General features: G+C 37.3%; 1 protein-coding gene across 3 annotated transcripts; it reads left to right on the top strand.

Moving 5' to 3' along the window:
• The first annotated feature begins 2,992 nt into the window (after positions 1–2,992).
• myb (v-myb avian myeloblastosis viral oncogene homolog) lies at positions 2,993–14,395 on the top strand. Of its 3 annotated transcripts, none has more exons than XM_067445840.1 (16): positions 2,993–3,333; positions 5,062–5,179; positions 5,668–5,739; positions 6,400–6,492; positions 6,925–7,145; positions 7,761–7,980; positions 8,113–8,181; positions 8,699–8,803; positions 9,106–9,297; positions 9,423–9,590; positions 10,318–10,442; positions 10,637–10,748; positions 11,976–12,098; positions 12,359–12,442; positions 12,559–12,663; positions 13,045–14,395. In XM_067445840.1, the coding sequence occupies exons 1-16, from the start codon at positions 3,311–3,313 to the stop codon at positions 13,153–13,155; spliced, it is 1,941 nt and encodes a 646-aa protein (XP_067301941.1). In that variant the 5' UTR covers positions 2,993–3,310; the 3' UTR covers positions 13,156–14,395. The 3 variants fall into 3 exon arrangements, with proteins under 3 accessions (XP_067301941.1, XP_067301940.1, XP_067301942.1); XM_067445839.1 differs by having other exon boundaries at positions 3,002–3,333; positions 13,042–14,395; XM_067445841.1 differs by lacking the exon at positions 9,423–9,590 and having other exon boundaries at positions 3,021–3,333; positions 13,042–14,395.
• Positions 14,396–23,728: the final 9,333 nt, after the last annotated feature.

Raw genomic sequence — 23,728 nt, 5'->3', positions numbered from 1 at the left:
CGAGTACCATGTGAACAAGTATCTCATAGCCGCTGAGCAAAGCTCAGAGTATTATTATAACATAACTTTCAACACAGCATAAAACAGCGCTGTGTTACCCCCACATACGCATGATCGGAAGAAGCGGCTGCGGCATAATAAAAGCTCAGCGAAATCAAGGCCTCATCAAACTGTGCCTTTGTTTTGAATAGGCCAAATCTAGTGGCAAATAATTACTAATTGTGGCTTTAACAACTATAAGGCTGGTTTCAGAGAAAGGGTTTAGATTAAGCCAGGATTAGGCCTTAGTTCAATGAAGTTTAGTTATTAGGCTGTATGTTTCTTTTTTTAAATGTTCCTTAGAAAAAAAACATCACTGGTGTGCATCTTGAGATAAAACAATTTGTCTTGATTTTTTGATGCGAGTGACAGGTTGTCCCGCCCTCACACTAGTAAACACGTCATCAAAGAAATGTCGCTGCAAGAGGGGGAAGTTATTGATTAAAGATTTCAAGGGCTCATTAATAATATAAAAAAATAATTTTGATGTACACGGATCAATTTCATCATAATATACTGCAATATTCCATACACAAGAAGAATTGTCATGGTGAATTTAAATGAAGGTAACAAACAGCATAAGGAGAAGAGATGAGATGAGATGTAGACGACAGGAGATGAACATTTGACTAACCCTGGATTCACCTAGGTGTGGTATGTGTGTGTGGTGGGAGGATGTTTCATTCACTGCAACTTTCTAAAAAGTGTTACCCACAGGTTGTCTCGGTGGCTGGGTCTCATGGTAGGGGGAGATAGAGATAAAATTCAACATTTTAATTAGGCATTAAAAACAACACTGGTCATTCTCAGTCTTGCACATCAAGTCTGTATGTCTATTTGTGATCTGTTTCCAGAATGACTCACAAATATTTTGAGGTCAATGGAAAACTGTGCACTACATCATCAGACGTGCTTATAGTGATTCTCTTTGTACATTTGATGTTGTAGACACATTTTGAAAGCTTTAGGCACGTATACTGTTTGAGTGTGTGTGTGTGTATGTGTGTGGGGGGGGGGGGGGGGGCAACAGGGTTGGATAGAGTTGTACTGTCCGATTAATTATGAAATTAGTTACTGCACTGTACTTTAGAAACATAAGTGATGTCATGACTTTTCAGATGACCAATGCTCTTTAATAATGTTGTATTTCATAATTTACTTTGTTTGAATTTATTACTCAACTTTCCTCATTTTGATTAGTCAGTGTTATTTTTTTATTCAAATAATTGTACATTTGAACAATATTAATCAAAAGTACAGAGAAGTAGGCCTACTGTTTTTTTTTAACATTCTGCTGGGTTTGATATTCTGTTATTTGTGCAACAAATAAACGTTTTAAGTTGTTGTATGATGACACCATGGCAAATAATTACATAGTTGTGATCTGTGTTGCGTAATCTATGAGTATAGGTCATAAATCACATGTCCTCATAGGGAAGTATACCGAAATAAAATGGCGACTAAGTTTTGATTCTTTCTTTTTTTAATGAAGCGCCCCAGTTATGACCCCTCCTTGTTCTGCAGTGGATGGATGGATGGATGAGCGCTCTCAGTCATCAGCGCGCAGACACAACAGAGACGCGTTCACGAGCTGCGAGCTCTGCTGAGCATGCACGCGAGCGTCAGTGGTCAGAAACAATGGCTCGCGCTGACCGATATGATAAGTGACGGTCACAATGTGCCAACCAAGTTAGCGCAAAGGCAGACAACCATATATATATATATATATATATATATATATATATATATATATATATATATATATATATATATATATATATATATATATAATTTGACTTAGCCTATATAAATGTAATATATAAACATAATAGACCACAACGCTAAAAGGGTGTGTGGAAAAGGAGAACGCTTACTGGTTACCCTTGATGATTATGCAATTACGCAGACTATCACATGGCAACAGGTTAGACATGTCGGAGAACTTAAACAAGCTACGCTACTTTTCTGTCTCAGACAAATAACCTGACAGTGACTTTCAGTAACAAAATTAACTATATGCTTTATTGTGTAACTGGTTCTAAGGCATAGGTGGTAGGCTACATTTCTGGAAAAGGAAAAGTGAAACTTGAAAAGTGCAGCCCGCTGAAAGCGAGAGAAGTGATATAAAGTAGCCTAGTTTAATATAAAATAATTCCTAGGAAATAACAGAGCAGCATATTTCGAACGAATATAATTTTAAGTAAATTTCAGATTAATTGGCTCTCCATGAGAGCACCTGAACTCTACGTCTTAGGAAAAGTATTGAATGATGTCATCGGTTCTGAAACGTGTATTCGTTCATCGTCACATTTCTAAATTCTTTGACAGTGTTTTGTGCTCTGAATTTAAGCGCAACACTAGTGTTGAATCCACATTATGATACATTCGGAGACCAGTGTAGTCCGCTTGCCGAACGAATGACTCTTATGAACCGGTTCTTTAGTGAATCGAAAACACTGAATCGCCATTTCTCACTCGAAATCTTCAAGGCTCGTGAGACAACGTATTAAAGATAAGCATTATGAGTTTTTTGTAGGCCTAATCAATGGTATTTTATAAAAACGAATACATTAATTACCACATGTTTGGTTAGTATATGTGGACTATTTAAAATGCAGCTTAAGTTTTAGAATATCTATGTCTGATGTTTTCTGTTAAAATGTATAACGATCATCACCTGGCAAATTAAATAAGAACTCTCAAAACATATTATATATATGTAATATAAATGTAATTCTTAACAGAATCGAACCGGAGTCGTTAAGAGGAATCTTTCACGATTCCGTCACTCAATACAGCCTCAGTACCGCAGAAACAGCTTTAAGCTTGAGAGCATGCTTGAGAGAGGATGCCCGGACCCCTCACGCTCTGTTTCCCCTTGTTTTCCAAACTTTCACTCCCACTCAGAGTCCACATTGTCCTCTAAGAAACGCAATGCCACCCCTCCCTGCCTTTTTACCTCCAAAAGCACAATATAATTGTTCTAAAAGAACAACAGCGGCCGATTAGCGCGGACCTCTTGCTCAAAAGGCGCTCTGATGAGTGAATGGTAGATATGATGTGCGCATGCGCAGGACCCGAGGCGCCAAATTTAGCGGGAGGGAGAGACAGCCCTAGCTTTGTCTGATGGATCTGTTTACAATATCGCACACTCTGCTTGAGCGCTTAATATCGGCACTTCCTCCTCGAAGAGGAGCTGACAGCACTCCACTAGCACACTTGAGCCGAGCGCACTCACCATCACCTCTCTACTCTCGTTTTTAACAGCGGGATGGCGAGGCGGCACAGACACAGGTGAGATTTTAGTTTTATGCATTTTGATGAACTTTTGCGCATGTATTTCCTTATATTACGCTCCATCGCCACATGCAGACATTTAGACGCAAGACTAGACAGTTTGTGCTGATACCATTACATTAACTAAATGAATGCTCAGAAATGTAGCGTTTGTATTTTGGTTGCATTTTCACAAACGCATCCTCTCCGCGGAACGGTTATGTCTTCGGGCTGGGCTGCGCCGCGCTGAACAGGTGGATGGCATGTGCGCTACCCGCTCGCGCCCGCGCCGTGGTCTCGCGCTCGAGTTCATTTAAATGTTCATTCATCCAGTGTGAGCGCAGGTAGCGCGTGTGAGTCCGCTGGACAGGTTACGGTGAGATTCGGTACTTCCCCAAAAATTACACTCTCATATTGATTCAGAAACAATCGACGAGAGGCACAAAGTCAGCGGCAACGTTGTGGGGTTGAAAAATAGCGGGCGACTGCAGAAACATCTCGTCATGTTCGCGTTTTTTTGTGCGTTTTATTATAACGTTTGGATTAATTTTGAGATTATGTGTGAGCCGGATGGATCATATCCATTTATCCGCTTTACAGTTGTCGGATTTGGAATAAATAACGTCAGCATAATAGCCTTAAAGAGATAATTTCATTTTTTAGATTAAGTTGAACTATGTCATCATTTAGGCTACTAACCCTCGTGACTTTTTTGTGTGGCTAAAGATTTTATGCAGAATGTGAGGTAGCCTCGGTTTCACTGCATCGTTTTTCAATACAATGAAAGTGACTTGGCTGTCATCCTGCCTAATGTTTCATTTTGAAGAAATATTAAGCAGGGTGAAAGAAGAAAATTTTCACTTTTTCATGCACTGTACCCTTTATGTTTGTGTTTCAAAATGTTAAGCCATAATGCAGTTCAGTTTAAATCAGGCATTTGTTGTTGTATTAGTCACTTAAGATAATTATAAACTACTTAGATTCGGACCAATGTTTTGAAAAAGGTTTCAGCCACAGTGGGTCTATTTTGACAACTATTTAAACTGGCATGTACAGTTAGTCAACAACCCTTATTGCACACCAAGTTGAAACCGTATCTGTTTGTCTAAATATGTTTTTATTTCAGTGAGCTGGGTGCAATTTGAGCTTTACATTTCCAGTTTCAAGTTCCCTAGTATTTGTAGTCAAGGATGTGAGCTATCATCTTTATCTTTGGCTTTAAGCACTGGGAGTATGGATAAACATGAGGTTTAAAAGTACGTATACACATACACATGTGGCACAAAGGCCAGGAGAACATTGTTCTCCACGTCTGCTTGTGTTCTATCCTGATTGGCCAAGAGCTGGCCAGGTGAGATGGTTTTGACAGTACCTGTGCAGGTCTGAACACGCTTCCATCATGAAACGGTGCCAGTCCACGCACACGCTCACTGTTTCTGTGGAAACCAAAAACACCAGAACAGGTTTCTCTGAGCGTGTCCCCCCTGCACCCTAACCTGCCGGCTGTACTGGTTCATCCACTCTGGTTTTGTGTTGACTGTGTTATCGCTTAATTTCATTATAATGTGTGATATACTTATGGGGGTGAAAGGGTGTTTTTTTATGTATCAACAACACACATCTAACATGTTCATGAGGATCTGCTCGTTTTTCCTCACCCTTTATGTTTTACTATTTACACCCCCACCCCCTGGTTATTGCCCTACTCTCTTTATCTCACAATCTTTGATTTTCCCTCCCCTCCAGTGTTTACAGTAGCGACGAAGATGATGATGATGTGGAGATTTATGATCATGACTACGATGGTCCTCATGCCAAGACAGGAAAACGCCACCTCGGCAAGACACGCTGGACCCGTGAAGAGGTATGCAAAACTGTTGTCTGGCTTTATGTTTGTTTTTTTTAGCATTACTCTCCTGATATATGCTTAAAAAACTGAAATACGTTTTAAATATTAAAAGCTTTAGATAGCTTTAAAGCTTAAATATTAATAGTTTTGAATATTTGTTGTTTTTTATTATTATTTGTTAAATCATTTTAATATACATTTTTAAATAATTACAAATAATTCTAAATTAATATTTTAAATATCATATATACTTATATATAGTGTGTGTGTGTGTGAAATCTATAATTGTTTATGGTCTTGTGCACAATAAGTGTTAGATATTTACCTTATTTTGTAACTTTTTGACATTCAAAAGCTTTATAATAGTGTTTTCGGCTGTTTTATAATGTATTCTATAAATTAATTTAAAAACTGATCACACATTATTAATTTATTGTTTAACAATAAATACTATGATCATTTTTATTATTTATTTAATGCTAAAATGTTGATTGTTTTTACAGGATGAGAAGTTGAAGAGGCTGGTAGAGCATCATGGTTCAGAAGACTGGAAAGTCATTGCCAGCTTTTTACCTGTAAGTGTGTGTGTTTGTGTCTATGATCAAGTGTGTGTATGTGTGGCTTGTGTATTTAGGCTTTAGGGGGTTAGGTTAGGTTATGTTAGGTGTGGTGTGGTGTTTTATATATGTGCATTTGCATGTGAATAGCCAAAGGATCAGGTACTGTAGAAGTGTGTTCACGTTTTGGAGGATTTTGCATAATTGGGTATTCCTCATTGGTTGGCCTAGTTTGGAACAAAGTCAAATGGGGGGGATATGGCAGGGTTTCAGAATCCACTGTGCACCTGCGAGCGCACACGGATGTATAAACACACACACACACACACAAATGTGCACTCAGGTAAAGTATGTGTTTACATACAAATGTATAAAAACTCCTCAGGCAAAAACACAGTGCACACACATACATGTACTATAAAAAGATCATCTATATCTAGATAGAGATTGCTACGCATCAATCTCAACGCATGAACAAGAATAAGAAACTAAAGCTGTTTCATTTCTGATTCACTTGTGGGGTTTCCGAAACACCTGGGATATCATGTGCAGAACATTGCACTCATATTAAATACATCAATTTACTTTAATTCAAGTTACACACCACAGTGACAATCCAAAATTAGTTTCCATTCTCTGTTAACTCACTGTACTTCTGTGTGTGTGTGTGTTTCACAGAATCGCACAGATGTTCAGTGTCAGCATCGTTGGCAGAAAGTTCTCAACCCTGAACTTATCAAAGGACCGTGGACGAAAGAAGAAGACCAACGGGTAAGACATCTACAATCTGACACAAAATAACCCTACCACAACCACCAACGTTACCTCAGATAACCAAAATACAGCCACAGGATTGCAATTACACAACCAACTAATCCGCATGCAACCAGGAGAAAGTTGAGGGGGAGAGTAAAGATCCATTGAGCGGGTGTTGTGTTGTAATGATTAACTTGCGAGACCAGGTGTTTCTCTATTTATCGTCATTTTTATGACCTAGCAGAAGTCATTAGCAGGTGTATTTCGCAGATATTCTGCATAATACCACTATCTGTATGTGTGCAATCTTAAAACACTTATGCAATGTTAGTTCCCTTTCTCTCTGGCTTTGTGCTGGCCTCCAGTACACCCCCTTTTTTTCTGCATACACCTCCTTTTCCTCACTTTTGACTCACTTGCTCAGCACGATTTTCTTTTCTCTCTCAGGTGATTGAGTTAGTTCAGAAGTACGGCCCCAAACGTTGGTCTGTGATCGCAAAGCACTTAAAGGGGCGGATTGGCAAGCAATGTAGAGAACGCTGGCACAACCACCTGAACCCTGAGGTAAAGAAGACTTCCTGGACTGAGGAAGAAGATCAAATCATCTACCAGGCACATGAGAAACTTGGAAACCGATGGGCTGAGATTGCCAAGCTGCTTCCGGGCAGGTGAGGAAATGCTACTTAAATGCTTAAATTCTACTTGTATTTGTATGTGATAATAGCCTAGAAATCTAGACGCATCCTAGCCACAGCAAATCTAATCTGCCGCCAGTATCGTCTAGCAACTCTCAATACAGTTCTGAGCTGTAAAAACCAAACTCTGGTCAGGCCAGTCACATCATGTATAGAGTCGATGGGCGGGTCTTAACATAGTGACGGCAGAGTTGTGCTTGCGTGCTACTAGTAAACACAGAGGCTGTCAAACAGTGGTCTCTCGAATCAGCTTTGACCGCTTTCTGGAAAACTTGGAGTTAAGCTTTTCTTTGAGAAAAGAACAAAGAACGGCACTGAAGTCATTCTTAAAAAGGCATGATGTGTTTAGAGTTTTGCCGACCGGATACAGCGAATGTTTAATCTATCAACGAGCTCCGCTTCACGTTGCTCTGGTTGGTTGTAGCACTATCTAATTGCGTGCAGAGGGAGTTTGAAAGACAACCGTTTATCCCACCCCTCGGATTGAGCCCTGTCAATGGTGAGTTTCCAGACCAAACATCTTGATGTGGGTCTGGCTTGTCAGGCTAATGTGATAATGAATACCTTTCATTATTTTCTTGTCATCAGAACCGATAATGCCATAAAAAACCACTGGAACTCCACTATGCGGCGGAAGGTCGAGCAAGAGGGCTACCTTCAGCACGCGGCTAAAGTCAGCCCCACTCCACTAAGCAACGGCTACGCTAAACCTCATCTCCTGAACTACAATCACACACCGACCAACACATCCATGCCTGCCTCTTCCATGAGCAATCAGTATCCGTACTACATGCCTGACCCACAACGGGTACGAGAAATCTTAACTTATCTCTTATATGTTCACCCAGTAAATTTTAAAGCAGCATTTCGTCTGAATTTGTATGAATTCTTCAGTTAGTAATTTATCTTTCTTTTTTTCCTTTTTTTTTCTTGTGTTCAGGTGCCATTTCCACTTGCTCTTCAATTAAATATCTTGAACATTCCTCAACATGGCACTGCTCCTATTCAGGTAACCAAAGAGCAAATGAAACTGTTCTATACATGTTCTATAGGTGATTTGAGGAGATTACCCCCTTCAATGTAAAGCGCTTTGAGTGCCTTGAAAAGTAGAGATGCATTAAACTGATTGACAGTAAAGACCTTTATAATGTTTCTATTTCAAATAAAAGCTTTTCTTTGAACTTTCTATTTATCAAAGAATCACTTTCCAGAAATAAATGAAGCAGCACGGCTTTCAACATTGATAATAATGATAAATGTTTATGCATATTTGAATGATTTCTGAAGGATCAGACTGGAGTAATGGTCCTGAAAATTCAGCTTAGCCATCACAGGAATAAATTGCATTTTAAAATATATAAAAATAGAAAACACTTACTGTAATTTGTAATAATATTTCATAATATTATTGTATTTTATGATCAAATAATTGTGACCAATTTGATGTGTTTCCATATTATTTTGATGCTGCGCATTGCTCTTTGAGTTTTGTTCACTTTGCTCGCCTTTTGGTTCCTGTGATATAGAGACACTACAGCGAAGAGGATCCCGAGAAAGAAAAGAGGGTGAAGGAGATTGAGATGCTTCTAATGTCAACAGAAAATGAGCTCAAGGGACAACAGGCACTACCAGTAAGTGTGTGTGTCTGTTTTTTTGTGAAAGTGTGTGTGTGTGATTAATTGGAGGAAGCATCTGGGGGTCTATTTCACATTCTAACTGCTTGGCTAAATGATGCAATTGTGCCTTATCACACCACAAGCTCTGTTTAACTCCTTGTGCAACTCCGAACCCCCTCCCAACACTTCACATCATTCAACTCAACAAGTTCCCTTTCTCTCTGACTGTTCTTCCTGCATGCATCCCTCTCTTTATTTAGCTTAATTTCTGCCGCTCACTCCCATACACGATTTCTTTTTCCTGCCCTCTCTCTCAGATCTCAATGAACGGCTACAATGGGTGGAACAGAGGCTCTTCGACGGACAGCTCGGTTGCCGCTGTTGTTTCAGTCCCGGCTCCATCCCTAGACCAGGGATGCCTTCCAGAAGAAAGCGCCCATGGCAACACAAACAGTCCAAGCAATGACTCCAGCGCCAATTTACCAGAGTTTATTGATGCTATTGATTCGGTAAGAGACCATGAAAGCATCCTATTTTAGAACCGAAAGGAACGGTGACCCTATAATTGTCAGCTGATTGCCAGCATTTAGTTACCCGTCACACTCGGTGTCCTTACGTGATCTCGTCTTCTCAGGCCCCATCTATCTGGGCCAACTTGCACTCTGATAGGAGGTTGCCTAAAACGGAGGCTCAGTCCAATCAGGGTTCACCCACCCACAACGATGACAGCAGTGCCCTCACATTTCTTTGCTCTACGCCCAAATATTCAGCCATCAGACACCTGCCTTTTTCTCCCACTCAGGTAGTCTGAAACCTTTCCGCCATAATCATTCAGTCACCCAATAACTCAATTATCTGAGCTCCATGAATTAATCTCTTCACACTAACACAAATCAGTATGCATTAGTCAACATGCATATGATTCATCTAAAGGTCATACATAACCCACATTTATGACACCCATGGGTGTTTTTAAGGTGTCATAATGTGTGTGCTAACTACGAAAATATATTAGATTGTATTACATCAGCTCTTAATGTTACACTTTTAGGACTCTCTAACACTTTTATCCCTTCAGAATGACTTTGTAATCATTGCTGGGATGTTTTTAGTGAATTAGTTTCCCAGTGAAGTCAAATACTACAAAACCAAGACAGATTTTGACTTCAATATCAGATTTGAGTTTAACAGACATTTTAGTTTATTGTGCATGAAAGGATGCTGCATTGTTTTCTTAATTGCTAGGGGCAATTTTATGCTTGGCAAAAGTCTGCATATTTGTTCTTCATTACAAATATTTGTTCTTCATGATATGCTAAGGTGCTCTGATCATACAGTACCATAACATCAAGTTATCGTAATGCTTTTAGCCTAGCAACAGTAGTTTGTCCTTGATAAATCATGTGAAACTCAATTGTGAGATTTATGCTGATTTTGACCCCTTTTAGAGGTCCTTCTACACCTCTGAATGTTAAATATGTGGTTTTCAGTTTAATATCTGATTGTTTTCTTCCTTTCCTCTGTTGTAGTTCTTTAATGCATCAGTGAGCCCAGACTCAGACAGTCAAAACTTACCGGTCACGCCCTCACCTGTCTGTTCCCAGAAAGCACTGCAGCAAGATCTTGCTCTTCGGCCTCAGAAGGAAAATGAGTTGTAAGGGACCATTTCAATACTTTTTGCATTTGCTATGGTTCTTTACGTGATTTATAAAGAAGTTTCCCATACAGATTCAAATCATAATTACAGGGTAAATTAAATGAATGAGACTTAATGAGATTTATGTGATGATTTATTTTTTTATAAAACACTGAATAATTTATAACGTATATATGGCCATTTTGTTTCAGGTTCCGAACCCCCAACCTGAGGCGGTCTATCATGGAGTGCTCTCCTCGCACACCCACTCCATTCAAATCCACACTGACAATGCAAGGTGCCAAATACGGACCTTTGAAGAGGGTGAGACTCTTTTCTTTCTTTGAGAAACAAATGTAAAAAAATACAAATTTTAACTGTTTATATGAATCATTAACAAATAAAGCTTCAAAAAAGGTGATTAAAAAAACAACTTTTCAAAACTGATAAAATGCATATTTTTTGAGTCATGAACAATGTGTTTAAACACATTTTAGTGGTTAAATAACATTTTTAAAGTGTTTAAATAAATGTTTTGACTTTATGCCAGGTGGTACAACCAAATAGTTCTATGTATATATAATTTAGTTTTACCACCTAACATGGAAAGTGTGCCCACCTACCTATACTTGAAATCTGCAAACCTTTTCACCCTGCCATAAGGATCAGTTGGGTTCCTCTGGATGATGCAAATTCATAATAAAAAACATTCAAATTGCTGGACAAAAGTTTTTCAATTATCTCAACAGCTTCAAAACTACTGCCAATATGTATGTAGACATTTGTTTACATGATAAGTTTTAAACCTAAATTGATACCATAGTCTTTACTTTTAAATGTTGTATTTTTAAGACACCATTTTAAATAATTTTATTGTCTATTCATTTGTTTGGACAGTTGCATGACCTGAGCTTTTGGTGGTTTAAGATTCAAACTAAATAGGTTTTATAGATTAAAGTGATGTATGTCAAAATTGTTTTAAAAGGAAATAATCCACTTGGACAGAAAAGTCACTGACGTGTATGTGTGTGCCCTTGTTTATATTACATTGTGGGGACCAAATGTCCCCATAAGGATAGTAAAACCTGAGATTACCTACATTGTGGTAACCAGCCAGCGGTACTCTTCAAAAGGCTTATAAATCATACAGGATGAGTTTCTTTGAGAAAGTAAAAATGCAGAATGTTTCCTGTGATGGGTAGGTTTAGGGGCAGCGGCAGTGTAGGGGGACAGAAAATACGGTTTGGTATAAAAACCATTACGTCTATGGAGAGTCCCCACAAAGATAGTGTGTGTGTGTGTGTGTGTGTGTGTGTGTGTGTGTGTGTGTGTGTGTGTGTGTGTGTGTGTGTGTGTGTGTGTGTGTGTGTGTGTGTGTGTACATATTGTGTATATGTGTAAAAAAAAAAAAAAAGGAGCTTTAAGTGAGAGTTAGAAATATCGAATATTACCCAAATAAATCAAATAAATGTAATATCGATCAATATGGAACTAATACTAATACATCACTAATTTTGGATTATTTTATTCAAAACTCTTTTCTGGTTCCAGGCTCACAGCCCTTCACTGGACTCTGGAGTGGTTGGTACTATCAAACAAGAGCCTCAGGAGTGTGAGATCAGCGTCGGGGGGGTGCATCTGGACCAGCCCCCCCTGAAGAAAATCAAACAGGAGGTCAGTTTGTGCTAATGTGCACCCCTTCATTTGAATACATCTCAATATATTCAAATGGCAGAAATGTAAAAACTTCTTGTCTGTAGGTTGCTATTTGAATTTGTTAGTAATATCAATATGCAGTCAAACTTGTCTGATCCATCTGTGCAACAGTGGGGGTGTGAATTGGACATTTGATACATGTAGGATTATGTAAGCAATGGACTGAAATTTATGCTTAGTGGGTTTATAAATATTCAATAATGTATTCGGATCTATAGGTGGAGTCAGCTTGTCTGCAGTGGGAGGAGCAAGATCTCCACACCCAGCTGTTTCCTTCCAGTGGCTCCACCCATGACATGCCTGTGAGTATCTTGATTTTTTTTTTTCATATATAGACATTGATTGATGCCTCTGTAAATCTGTTTCATTTATCACATTATTTTCGATATTTGATGACTGTTTTCTTTGGAACTTATAGGATCTGTTGACTAGCTCTGTACTGATGCTTCCCAATGCAGAGAAAAATGAGGATGGACACAAAGCCGCCCAGCTGCCCCGCAGAGCCATGGGAAGTCCTCTGCAGGTACAAAATCTACAATGGTACCATTATACACCCATTTAAAATGACTCACCCTTAGAAGCCAGTCCAGCAGTTTTAAAACAAAATTTTTAAATGAAACTTTTTGCTTAAATATGTAGTTATGTGTGTGTAGTTGTTTAGTAAAACTTTATAGCTCATTTGGTATAAGCACATATTTATTTTATGACTCCAGGTGCTGAATTGTGCCATAAAACTGTACATGTATGATTTATTAGACACTGAAGCGTATTCTATGCAAAACCTGACCAATCTTTTTCTACTTCTCTCCATCTTTACTTCCTCTCTCTCTCTCTCTCTCTCTCTCTCTCTCTCTCTCTCTCTCTCTCTCTCTCTCTCTCTGTCTCCTTTTCTCTCTCGCAGCAGTTGAGCACATGGGAACAGGTGCTTTGTGGGAAGACAGAAGAGCAGACGATGCCCTCTGAAGCCACGCACAAATACCTCAGCAATTATTCTTCACGAGCACTGGTCATGTAAAGAGACAGATAGAATGAGACAGAGACAAATATAGAAAGGAAAGAAGACAATCATTCTGAAAAGAAGTAAAAGAGGAACACTCCTACACTTCTGGTACATTATTTGGGAGAGGCTAAAAGCCATTTTGTAGACTGCACAATTGATATTAGTCGCCAATGTTTAAGCTGTGCCGTCGCTTATTTGATTCAAGCAACCAAAGACATTTTTCGTGTTGTGTTTTTGAACTTTTTTTATTTCAATTTAATAATATTGTATTATATATTATGTATTATATATGGGAAATGAATTCTCTATGTGGGTTCTAATTTTATGGATTTTAATATAAGGAACAATTTGCAGTAATTTATTATTATTTTGTATTAGGAATAATAATTAACTACAATGGGCACCTTTGCCAGTGTTTGACCCCAGTATTGCTCACTTCTTAATCGCTAAATGTGTGTTAATTGTAAGGAGTATGTGTCCTCCTAGCATTATCAGAATCATACACCTAAAACTAGACATGATTTGTACTCCGTATCTGAGGGTGTCCATCATAACTCCCATTGCAGAGATCGTATGTATTTCAGCCAAATGCCTAAAAGCACTGCTATGTATTCCTGGCCAAAACAAACCGTGCACAAAGCCTAAAAATGACTTTGCCAAGTTTGAAAATTCAAGTTTGCCTAATGTAGATCTTAGGTGATATATCTAGCATAAAAAGGTACTCTGTCAGTTTAGTAGTGTTGCCATTTCAAAAGCAAAACCACAATGTTGAGCTTTCATTGTATTAGCACTATTTCAGGTTTTAGATCAACTATGCAAAGATTTCAACAGAACAAAAAGTGTTTGTTTTTTTACAGTTTTTGTATTTGTTAAATAGTTAAAAACAAGGTTTACCAAGCATTTTCAAGTCAAGGGTTTAAATGGCAACAAATTTGCCTTGGAAATGATAAACATTTCTTGATCATGTTTTCTTAAACAACTTTTCTATGTCAATTTGTAATCAGATTTACATTTGGTATTTTTTTAAGATTTTGAAACACTGAAATGATTGTTGCTTTTATACCTAGTCGGCTTGTTTTTGATATTTCAATCAGCATTTGATACTAAGATTGCAGTGTCCAATCAAAAGCATTTAGCAATAACGTTTTTGTTATTCGCTGCCTTTTTGTATTAGCTTCAAGTACAAACACTTTTTTTACTGATTATGACTTTCATACATTTTTTATACAAACTTTTATAACTGCCTTGTAAATAAAGTGTGTTTTTGAAAAAATATGTCTGGCTTAATAGTTTCTTTTCCACTTTCTGGTAATTGCTAAACCCATTGTGTTTGAATATCATGTTCCTCAATGTTAAATAAAAAATATTCACCTGTAAAGATTTCCATGAGACCGAAATGAAACTACTTAATGTATTTGCTGACAAGTTACATTAAAAAAATAGAATAGTAATTGATTTTTATTATTTAATCGATTTAATTTCGTGAAATTCTATACTGTGACACTAAAGTATTTGAAGACGTAAAACTTAAATAGGTAATGTCCAGTGTTGGGTGTAATTAGTTACTAAGTAGTTTGTAGTTACTAAGTTAGTTACTGTAATTTATTAGTTGATATAGGATTTAGAACGTAATTAAAAAGTAATTAGTAATAAGTAATTAAATACTTTTTAGACAGATTTTTTTACAGTAATCTAATTACACTATTAAAGATGTAATTAGTAACTAGTAATTAATTACTTTTTAGAGTAACTTACACAACACTGGTAATGTCATATCTGAAAGTGTTTTGTGTGTGTGTGTGTGTGTGTGTGTGTGTGTGTCTGTGTGAATGAAGTCAGTTCATTATTTCAGAATTGAAATAATAATGCTACTTTGTTTTATATTTTATTATAATAAAAAATAAATAAATACATTTGACATGATTGTACAGTTTGGTTTTCTTTATAATATCCAAAGACATGCATACATTTTAAGTAGCTTATAATACCAAAAAAATGTAAACCTATAAGCCTATGATGAAAAATTGTGATTTTAATCCAGTTGTGAATAGCCGTTTTCCATTGATCTCTGAGCATCTCAACTGTGCAGTACTCAGTATTCACTCAAACACTTGTGAGCAGTGCAGTGAGATAACTACAATAGTAGTATTCAAATGCTTCTGTATAACTCATAAAGAATTGATAAAGGCTCAGTATGAACGAAGAGATTCTGAAATGACCTATTAACTCTTTATCAGGGTTTGTAGAAAGGGATATGCAAATGCCACCAACTGTATTCTCTCAGGCTATCTTAGGAATGCTTTCCCTGAATGCCTATACACACCATCAGACACACAAATTACCACAGATACAACATCTATTTGTTCATACGAGTGCGTTGACTGTTTATGAGGGTGAATTTGAGATCTTTAAGCGAGGTGTTTTGTAGAGAGCTGTCAGTCCCCCAGGGCTTCACACTGATGGAAACACTTTCCAACTCTGGCCCTAACAGATGCTCCCCCTGTGCGTATCTGTGTGGGTGAGAAAATGAAGTAAAAAAAACACATTATGGGTTTATACTAGCATTTGAACATGTATGTATGTCTTGAGTCTCTTGAGGATATTGCTTTTCCTGTGTGGCTGTTGAAGGCGGAGGCCTGGCTTAGACCAGGGCCTAAATTTACAGCTGCCCAGCTCTCACATCCCCCATCCTGACCACCTGCTCACTCGCCTGCCCACACCGACATTCAGCCCCCAAAACACACCAGAGGTGCCAAATATACACTGACACAGTGCTAGTGACGATCTGGAATGCTATTCATGGTTCAGTACACTAGAATAATATCACAACCCTCAACCACACATACCGTTGATTTACTGTAAGAAAGATCTAGATATGTGTTAAAAATAGGGTGGTTTTCAGATAAAAAGATGACACTATTGATGATGATATTTTTATCTGGCTAAATGTACTTAAAACGATACATCAAGAGGGCGCCTGAAGGGAAAGTGAGGTAGAAAAAGGGAGAGATGAGAGGAGAAACAGAGAATTATTGTCTAAATAGAGATTTGCTACTGTGTCAGCTGATGTTCTTTTGTACAAGCATCTGTTCACTAAATGTGTGTTTGTGTGTGCGCGAACGCTGTGGGTTACAGGAACGGAAAGGCCTGTCAATGAAGAGACATGAGCAGACTTTCAGAACAGGAGCACAGCCCCCCAAAACCCCACACACCTGCTCTCTGTCTGAGAGAGAGAGAGAGAGAGAGAGAGAGAGAGAGAGAGAGAGAGAGAGAGAGAGAGAGAGAGAGAGAGAGAGAGAGAGAGAGAGAGAGAGAGAGAGAGAGAGAGAGAGAGAGAGAGAGAGAGAGAGAGAGAGAGATGAAGAAAGAAAGAAAGAAAGAAAGAAAGAAAGAAAGAAAGAAAGAAAGAAAGAAAGAAAGAAAGAAAGAAAGAAAGAAATACATGGTGGTGGCAGTGGGGAGTGTATATCACCACCCCAAAGTGACACCAAAAAAACAAAAACACAGGTGCAAAGAGTTCCTTCCACTCACACACAGCCTCCAAATGTGACCTTTGTATTGGAAACATGGTGTGTGGAACATTTCTGAGCTCAATAATTACATCACATACGTCTCTAATCAACCTCCAATCAGATCTCAGGGTGCAATTTACAGGGTGGGTTAAAAGGGAGGATGTGACCCCCATAATTAACATTTATATATATATATATATATATATATATATATATATATATATATATATATATATATATATATATATATATATATATATATATATATTAGGGCCGCGACTCGATTAAAAAAATTAATCTAATTAATTAGAGGCTTTGTAATTAATTAATCGCATTTTAATCGCATATAAATATTTGACCTGAGAACAATGAGAAGTAATTTTTCACATGTATTTTTAGTATACCATTGAATAATGACTGAATACATAAGCTTAATCAACAAAATATTGTTTATTTATTTCAGTCCAGCAGACCAGTGCATGTTTGCCAGTTTAGCAAAAGCATTTTTGTGATATTTGAGGCTCAATGTGCTGCGGTGATACGCGAATTCCTTGTTGTATAGCTTGCACACAACCATGCTCTTGACGACGCTTCCATTCTTTCGTTTTTTAAAACAAAATTTCCCATCCACGGGGCCGAGCAAAGCAGTCTCATCAGCTTCTTCGTTCCATAGCTTCGTTCATGTTCACATGGTTCGTTGTTGTCGTGACTCCGGAGCATGGCTCCGGAGCGCTAGTTGGTGTTCCAGTATAATTGGTCCGTCGAAACTCATTCATTAAAAAACGTTCCGCGGTGCAAAAATAAGTGTGGTAAAAAAATTTTTTTTTTTTTTTGTGTAATTAATTAACGCGTTAAAGTCACGTAATTAACGCGTTAAAGTCACGTAATTAATTAATCTTAATTAACGCGTTAAAGTCCCGGCCCTAATATATATATATATATATATATATATATATATATATATATATATATATATATATATATAATATTTCTCATGCAACAAATAAACACTTGCAAACAGTTACAGTCTTGTTAGCCTGAGGACATAACAATTGCATTGACATTTACTGTAAATAAATTATTTTTACTTTGGTAACACTTTATAGATAATGTAGTTGCACATTACTACACGTAAATTATGCATAATTATAAGAAGCTAACTCTAAACCAAACCCTAACCCTAGTACATGAAGTTAATTTATATTACTCAACACTTATTTGAGTAAGTATAACTATGTCACCTTAAAATAAAGGGTAACACTTGTTATGTTACATGTATTTACCATAGTAAGAGCAGTAGCTAAATTATGCATAATTACATGCAACTCAAAATCATTATCCTATAACCCTAACCCTATAGTAAGTACATGCAGCTAATTCATATTACTCAGTACTTTAGTAAATAATTACACTGTAACAATGACACCTTAAGATAAAGTGTAAACAAATGTTTTTGTTTGACTTCTTGCTTTGTGCTAAGGGCCTAAAAAGGTTGTGTGAGATAAACCTCAACATGATGTGTTGCAAATTACCTATATAAAGTGTTTTTAAAAGATATAATGATTTGCATACGGTCAGTACTGATATATCCTACAACAAACTTTAGGAAAATCCATTACAAATCTAACAAAATTATCCCCAGTTATTTAATGCCCCCAGACCCAGTGTTGTTTCTAGCCGGGGTTAAAAACTCATTGTCACCTGCGAGATTAAGTTGCAGGATGGTCAATGTGGTTAAATTCAGCTCTGACCAATTTACCTGTCAATGGTTAGTTGATGACACAGTCAAAGCAGACATAATGCACAGGCACCTCAATGCAAACTCCACCTTCAGTGCAGTGCGGCTGACATACAAACCCTAGTGCAAAGCCATTAGAAACTTGTATTCATTTATGTCTCCGGTTTGAATGGATTTGCATGTTGTGAGTCTATAGGATATTCTATATGAATGAAAACTAGTTGACATGAGGTTGCAAGAATAACTCTGGCATTCTTTCATATCTCGGTTGAGTCACAGCTCTTTTTCCTCTCTGTGTTCAACAGGGCATCTCTGTGTCGCAAGTAGATTGGCACATAAATTCAGTTCGTTCGACCTGTCACAATAAATTATTAGCCGGATGTTGCAGCAGCACCATTTTTCCTTATTTTTTTCACTCTCTCGTTCTGTGGCTCACTCTTCTCTGACTTACCCACCCCTCACACACACACACACACACACATACACACACTCTTGCACACGTACCCACTGGGAAGATTACAATAGGCTGATTTCCTCTGTGGTCAGGCCTAGTAGCCACTCCCCAATCCACTGGCAGGTACAATGCCTCTGAGCTGCTATGATAAGTCTCTCTGTGTGTGTGTGTGTGTGTGTGTGTGTGTGTGTGTGTGTGTGTGTGTGTGTGTGTGTGTGTGTGTGTGTGTCTGTGTGTGTGTCTGTGTGTGTGTGTGTGTGTGTGTGTGTGTGTGTGTGTGTGTGTGTGTGTGTGTGTGTGTGTGTGTGTGTGTGTGTGTGTGTGTGTGTGTGTGTGTGTGTGTGTGTGTGTGTGTGTGTGTGTGTGTGTGTGTGTGTGTGTGTGTGTGTGTGTGTGTGTGTGTGTGTGTGTGTGTGTGTGTGTGTGTGTGTGTGTGTGTGTGTGTGTGTGTGTGTGTGTGTGTGTGTGTGTGTGTGTGTGTGTGTGTGTGTGTGTGTGTGTGTGTGTGTGTGTGTGTGTGTGTGTGTGTGTGTGTGTGTGTGTGTGTGTGTGTGTGTGTGTGTGTTTCTGTGGAAGAACCAAGAAGACTGTCATGAAAACACATAACCCATTACCCATTTTTGTCTAATGATTTTTTCTATTTATTATGCTACTGTAATCAGAAGTAATTAAGTTAAATAATTATCAAATGCAAGTAAAGAGGAGGGAGAGGAAGCAGTTAGATAAAACATGTTTGTCTGTTAATTAAACTTTCCAATAACATCATCCAAACCACAATATGTTCAAACACAACATTTGATGCACACACAGCTGTTTATGTAGGGGAAAATATGTTATGATAGAACATGGTGATATTCTCAACATTTACTGACTTCTAAATATAATATACAAGTTACATTTGAATATACTGCAAGCATATTTTAGAGGTATTACTGTGGTGCCAGATGGATTTAATTAATTTCACAACCATAACTATCCAAACACCACCAGGACTGGTCAGCTTTAAATTGCGTTAATTAGCAACACATTTGTTTACCTACACCTATGTCATTGTTCTGATAATTCATTATTAGAGGTGTAAAGCAGCATTAAATACAAAACATCATCCAAACAACTATTTAATCATATAGAGACTGAGATAGGAGATATTTTCAACATTTACTGACTGTTAAATACAACACATGTATGTAGGCCTATGTATATATAGGCTACACACACACCCGCACCCACCCACACCCACACTAACACACACGCACACACACACACACACACACACACACACACACAAATACGCACGCACACACATACGCACCTACGCACACACAGGCAATACATATCTCAAATCAATGCTTTTAAACCCCATTTTTATAGCACCAGCTCACTCAAAAATGTTACATTCAGTCTAGCCTCACTCTCAACAATTATGGGTTGTTACAACCCATGTTTGGGTCAAATATGGGCAAATCCATCCGTTGAGTTTAAAAATGTAATTTAAAAGTTTAACCAATGGTTGGTTTTGTCTAGTGAACCAAACATGGGTTGAAAAAAATCCAGCTTTCTTTTTTAGAATGTAGGCCTATGTTCATGAGAGAAGTAGAGAATCACAAATCATTCTTTTAAATCTGTTCACTCAAATCAAAGATCTGATTTCTAACATTTTAAATTTGCTTGAGGGAAGGATTAATAAGACTTTGGTCTGTTTTTGGATTTTAAAAGCCTACTTGAAATGGTTAACCCTGGGTCATTGTAAACCCCGGGTATAGTGAATCCTGGGTTATCTTGATTAACGTTTTACACTGCTCATAATTTACCCATGGATAACAATAAATTAATCCTGGTCATTCATAAACTGACGTTTTACATTGCGCGTTCCTAGGTCCTGGGATAACATTCTTATTTGCATATTTGCGGTGTCAGCGTCATTGATTGTAGAACGTAGCACGCGAGCTGTTTACATAAAAGCTCTAGTATTTTGCATCCTCGCAATACAATTAAAATGTATACTAAATTGATACTTGGGACTATAAAGGTATGTATGAAAAGGTCTCTTCTTCACTCAAATCGCCCTGTTTTCTGTCACTATTTGACACATTTCCTCTTTCAAACGGTGAATTTAACGTTAATGTTTACAACCTGCAGTGTTTCCGTGACAAATAGCCTACGTGATTGGTTGTTTGATGCTAAGTGACTAGCTTTTAAAGGCTTTATAAAATTAGAGACTAGCTTTTTTAAGTTTGGCTGGCACAGCGATGCGGGATCAATAGCCTAACGTTACAACAAAAGCGGCGCTTTTATAACCCCTAAGTTAACGTTATAACCCCAGGTAAAAAGCCGTGCTAACCTCTTCTATGTTACAAGTGTGAAACTTTATAACACGGGGTTAAAAGCGGTGTTTAAAACGACAATGACGAATGACCCCGGTTAAGCTGTGTGAAAAGCCTTAAATCTATGGCTTCCGAGTTCAGAATGCCAGATGTTGACCGAATTTTCAAGTAGGCTAGGCTAATAGCTTATCCTTTTTAACAGGCCTACATTAATTTGACTAATTATGATGCAATTTATTATCCAAAATGTGCTCAGTGTGGAAATCAGCCATATAGATTTAAATGTTTTAAATGAGACAAAACAAATCAGCCAAAATTACTGGCTATTAAACTCAATGAAGTAAACCTGACATTCTCACACAACACACATTATAATCCATACACAGTGGTAACAGTAATATTGAAAAATATTATTACAATTTTAAATGATTGTTTACTATTTTAATATATTTTAACGTTTATCGTTGATGTTGGCAAAGCTGAATTTGCAGCATCATTACTCTAGTCTTCAGTGTCAAATGATCCTTCATAAATCAAGAAACATTTCTTATTATTATCAATGTTAAAAAAATGGTTGATGAATAGAAAGTTCAAAAGAACAGCATTTACAAAAATCTTTTGTAACATGGCTTTACTGTCACTTTTGATTAATTTAATACATTCTTGGCACATCAGTGCAGCTCAAATTATAATGCTAAAGTAGACAAACTCAAACTCTAAACACATTTAATCACTTTGATCATTTGATCTCTTTGACAGAATCACAAGAACAGCGGAAACATGAGGAAGATTGAAGATGCTGCTGTGACTATCTGTCTGTTAAGGTAGGCTAAATGTTATGTTGAAATGATGAGGCAACACCGCGAGATTAAGACAAAAGTATGTGCTGATGAGTGTAAACAAAAGCAAACCAAAACCAAGTCACAAAAACACACACAGCGAGGGATTGAGGTGACAGATGGTTTATTAGCGATAGAGGAGAGAACGCAGGACCATACCCCTGCCCAAAACGATCCGCTGTCAACACTCTCATACTGAGAGAAACTTACACAGATTGATTAGATAAAGAGAAAGTGAGAGAGAAAAGGCAAAAGAAAGAGTAGAAAGGGAGGAGGGCCGAGCGAGGGAGTGCTGCACTGAGGGTGATTAGCCGAAGAAACTGTCTCTGTCCTCAGATTTGGCCCAGTGTTGGCATCCGTACGTTTGACGGTTTGTTTGTAAGAGAGCAGAAACATATATAGAGCAGCGTGCCAGTGGCTGATAATCACAGAAAAACAATATTAACTGTAAACACACACACACACACACAACAACAGTAGAACAGTTCATAGATGAGAAGTAGGTCAAAAAGAAAAACAAATTACAAAGCAGGGCAAAGGTGATGCAAGAACAAGGAAACAAAGATAATAAAATAAAATAAATCACTGGAATCAGATGAAAATATATTTAGATTCTTGGACAGTCACATAGTCATTGTATTTCACTGGTGTTCACTTTTAGCAAATTAGTGATAGAATTAAAAATTAAAATGTAGTTTAAGTGTCACAGTCTGGAGACTGGAAATACTGTAATCTGAGACAGCAACACATAAATTATTCAGGTCATTCTACAAAACGGTACCATTGTGCCCCATAAATATAATGATTAGAAATTAATGAATTAATGAAGAGCTCTTGTTTTCTCTCTTTCCTTATGAGAATATACATATAATTTATATAAAAGTTATAATTTTACTATTCCATAATTAGCAGCTTTTCAACGACAATTTAAAATCTTTTTTTTGCTGTTCGGTTGCCAGAAGTGAACAATCTTAAAAGGATTCTGAAGGCATAATTATATCTCAGCATAATTAAAGTGCATTCATTTGCGTTTAGAAGACGTAATGTAGTTTATTAACACCTAAGCACATTAGACTGCAGATTAAAATTAGACAATGGATAAATCTAGTGCATTGTATTATATGGTAACATTTGTTTAATATGATGTTACTATGCTTTTGTATAACACAGTTTCAACACATAAATTATTTTACTACTTGGAAACACATAATTGCAGTGCTGGGGTTTAGGACTTTCTTGTTAAAGTTCAAGTCAAGTCACCTTTATTTATAAAGCGCTTTATACAATATAGATTGGTTCAAAGCAGTTTTACACTGATACACAGGAAAATAACAAATCAAGGATGCAAACAATTAAATTCTGCTGTACAGCACCTCTGAAAAGACAAAAGGAAATAGTCTTCATTCAAGCAGTGTTGATTCAGTTTGGTTCAATAACTGTGTAAAGTAAATACATTATGAAATGAGCTGAATTTAGCTATAAATAAGCTCTGCAGAAAACAGTGATGTCATTATTGAAGCCATTTCTATGGAATTAATAATATTTTAGTTTATTTTGTAAAACCTGAGAAAACCTGTGTTGCAAATGAAATGTAGAAATTGGAATTGTACACAGTTAACCAGTGATCTAGTATAATGTAATTTTATTGGCTGTTAGATTTAGCATGAAAGAAATAGGACCCCGCAAAACAGTCTGAAGCCACTGGGCTTTGGAGCAACACA

Source organism: Pseudorasbora parva, chromosome 6 (genome assembly GCF_024679245.1).
Source record: "Pseudorasbora parva isolate DD20220531a chromosome 6, ASM2467924v1, whole genome shotgun sequence".
Taxonomy (NCBI): Eukaryota; Metazoa; Chordata; class Actinopteri; order Cypriniformes; family Gobionidae; genus Pseudorasbora; species Pseudorasbora parva.
The sequence above is the reverse complement of the archived record's forward strand: the minus strand, read 5'-3'. Positions and strand labels throughout refer to the sequence as shown.

Coding starts and splice junctions, on each gene's coding strand:
- myb (XM_067445839.1), top strand. CDS start 3,311: ATGGCGAGGCGGCACAGACACAG. Junction 7,146..7,760: donor GCCAAGCTGCTTCCGGGCAG/GTGAGGAAATGC, acceptor TCTTGTCATCAG/AACCGATAATGCCATAAAAA. Junction 9,591..10,317: donor TGCCTTTTTCTCCCACTCAG/GTAGTCTGAAAC, acceptor CCTCTGTTGTAG/TTCTTTAATGCATCAGTGAG.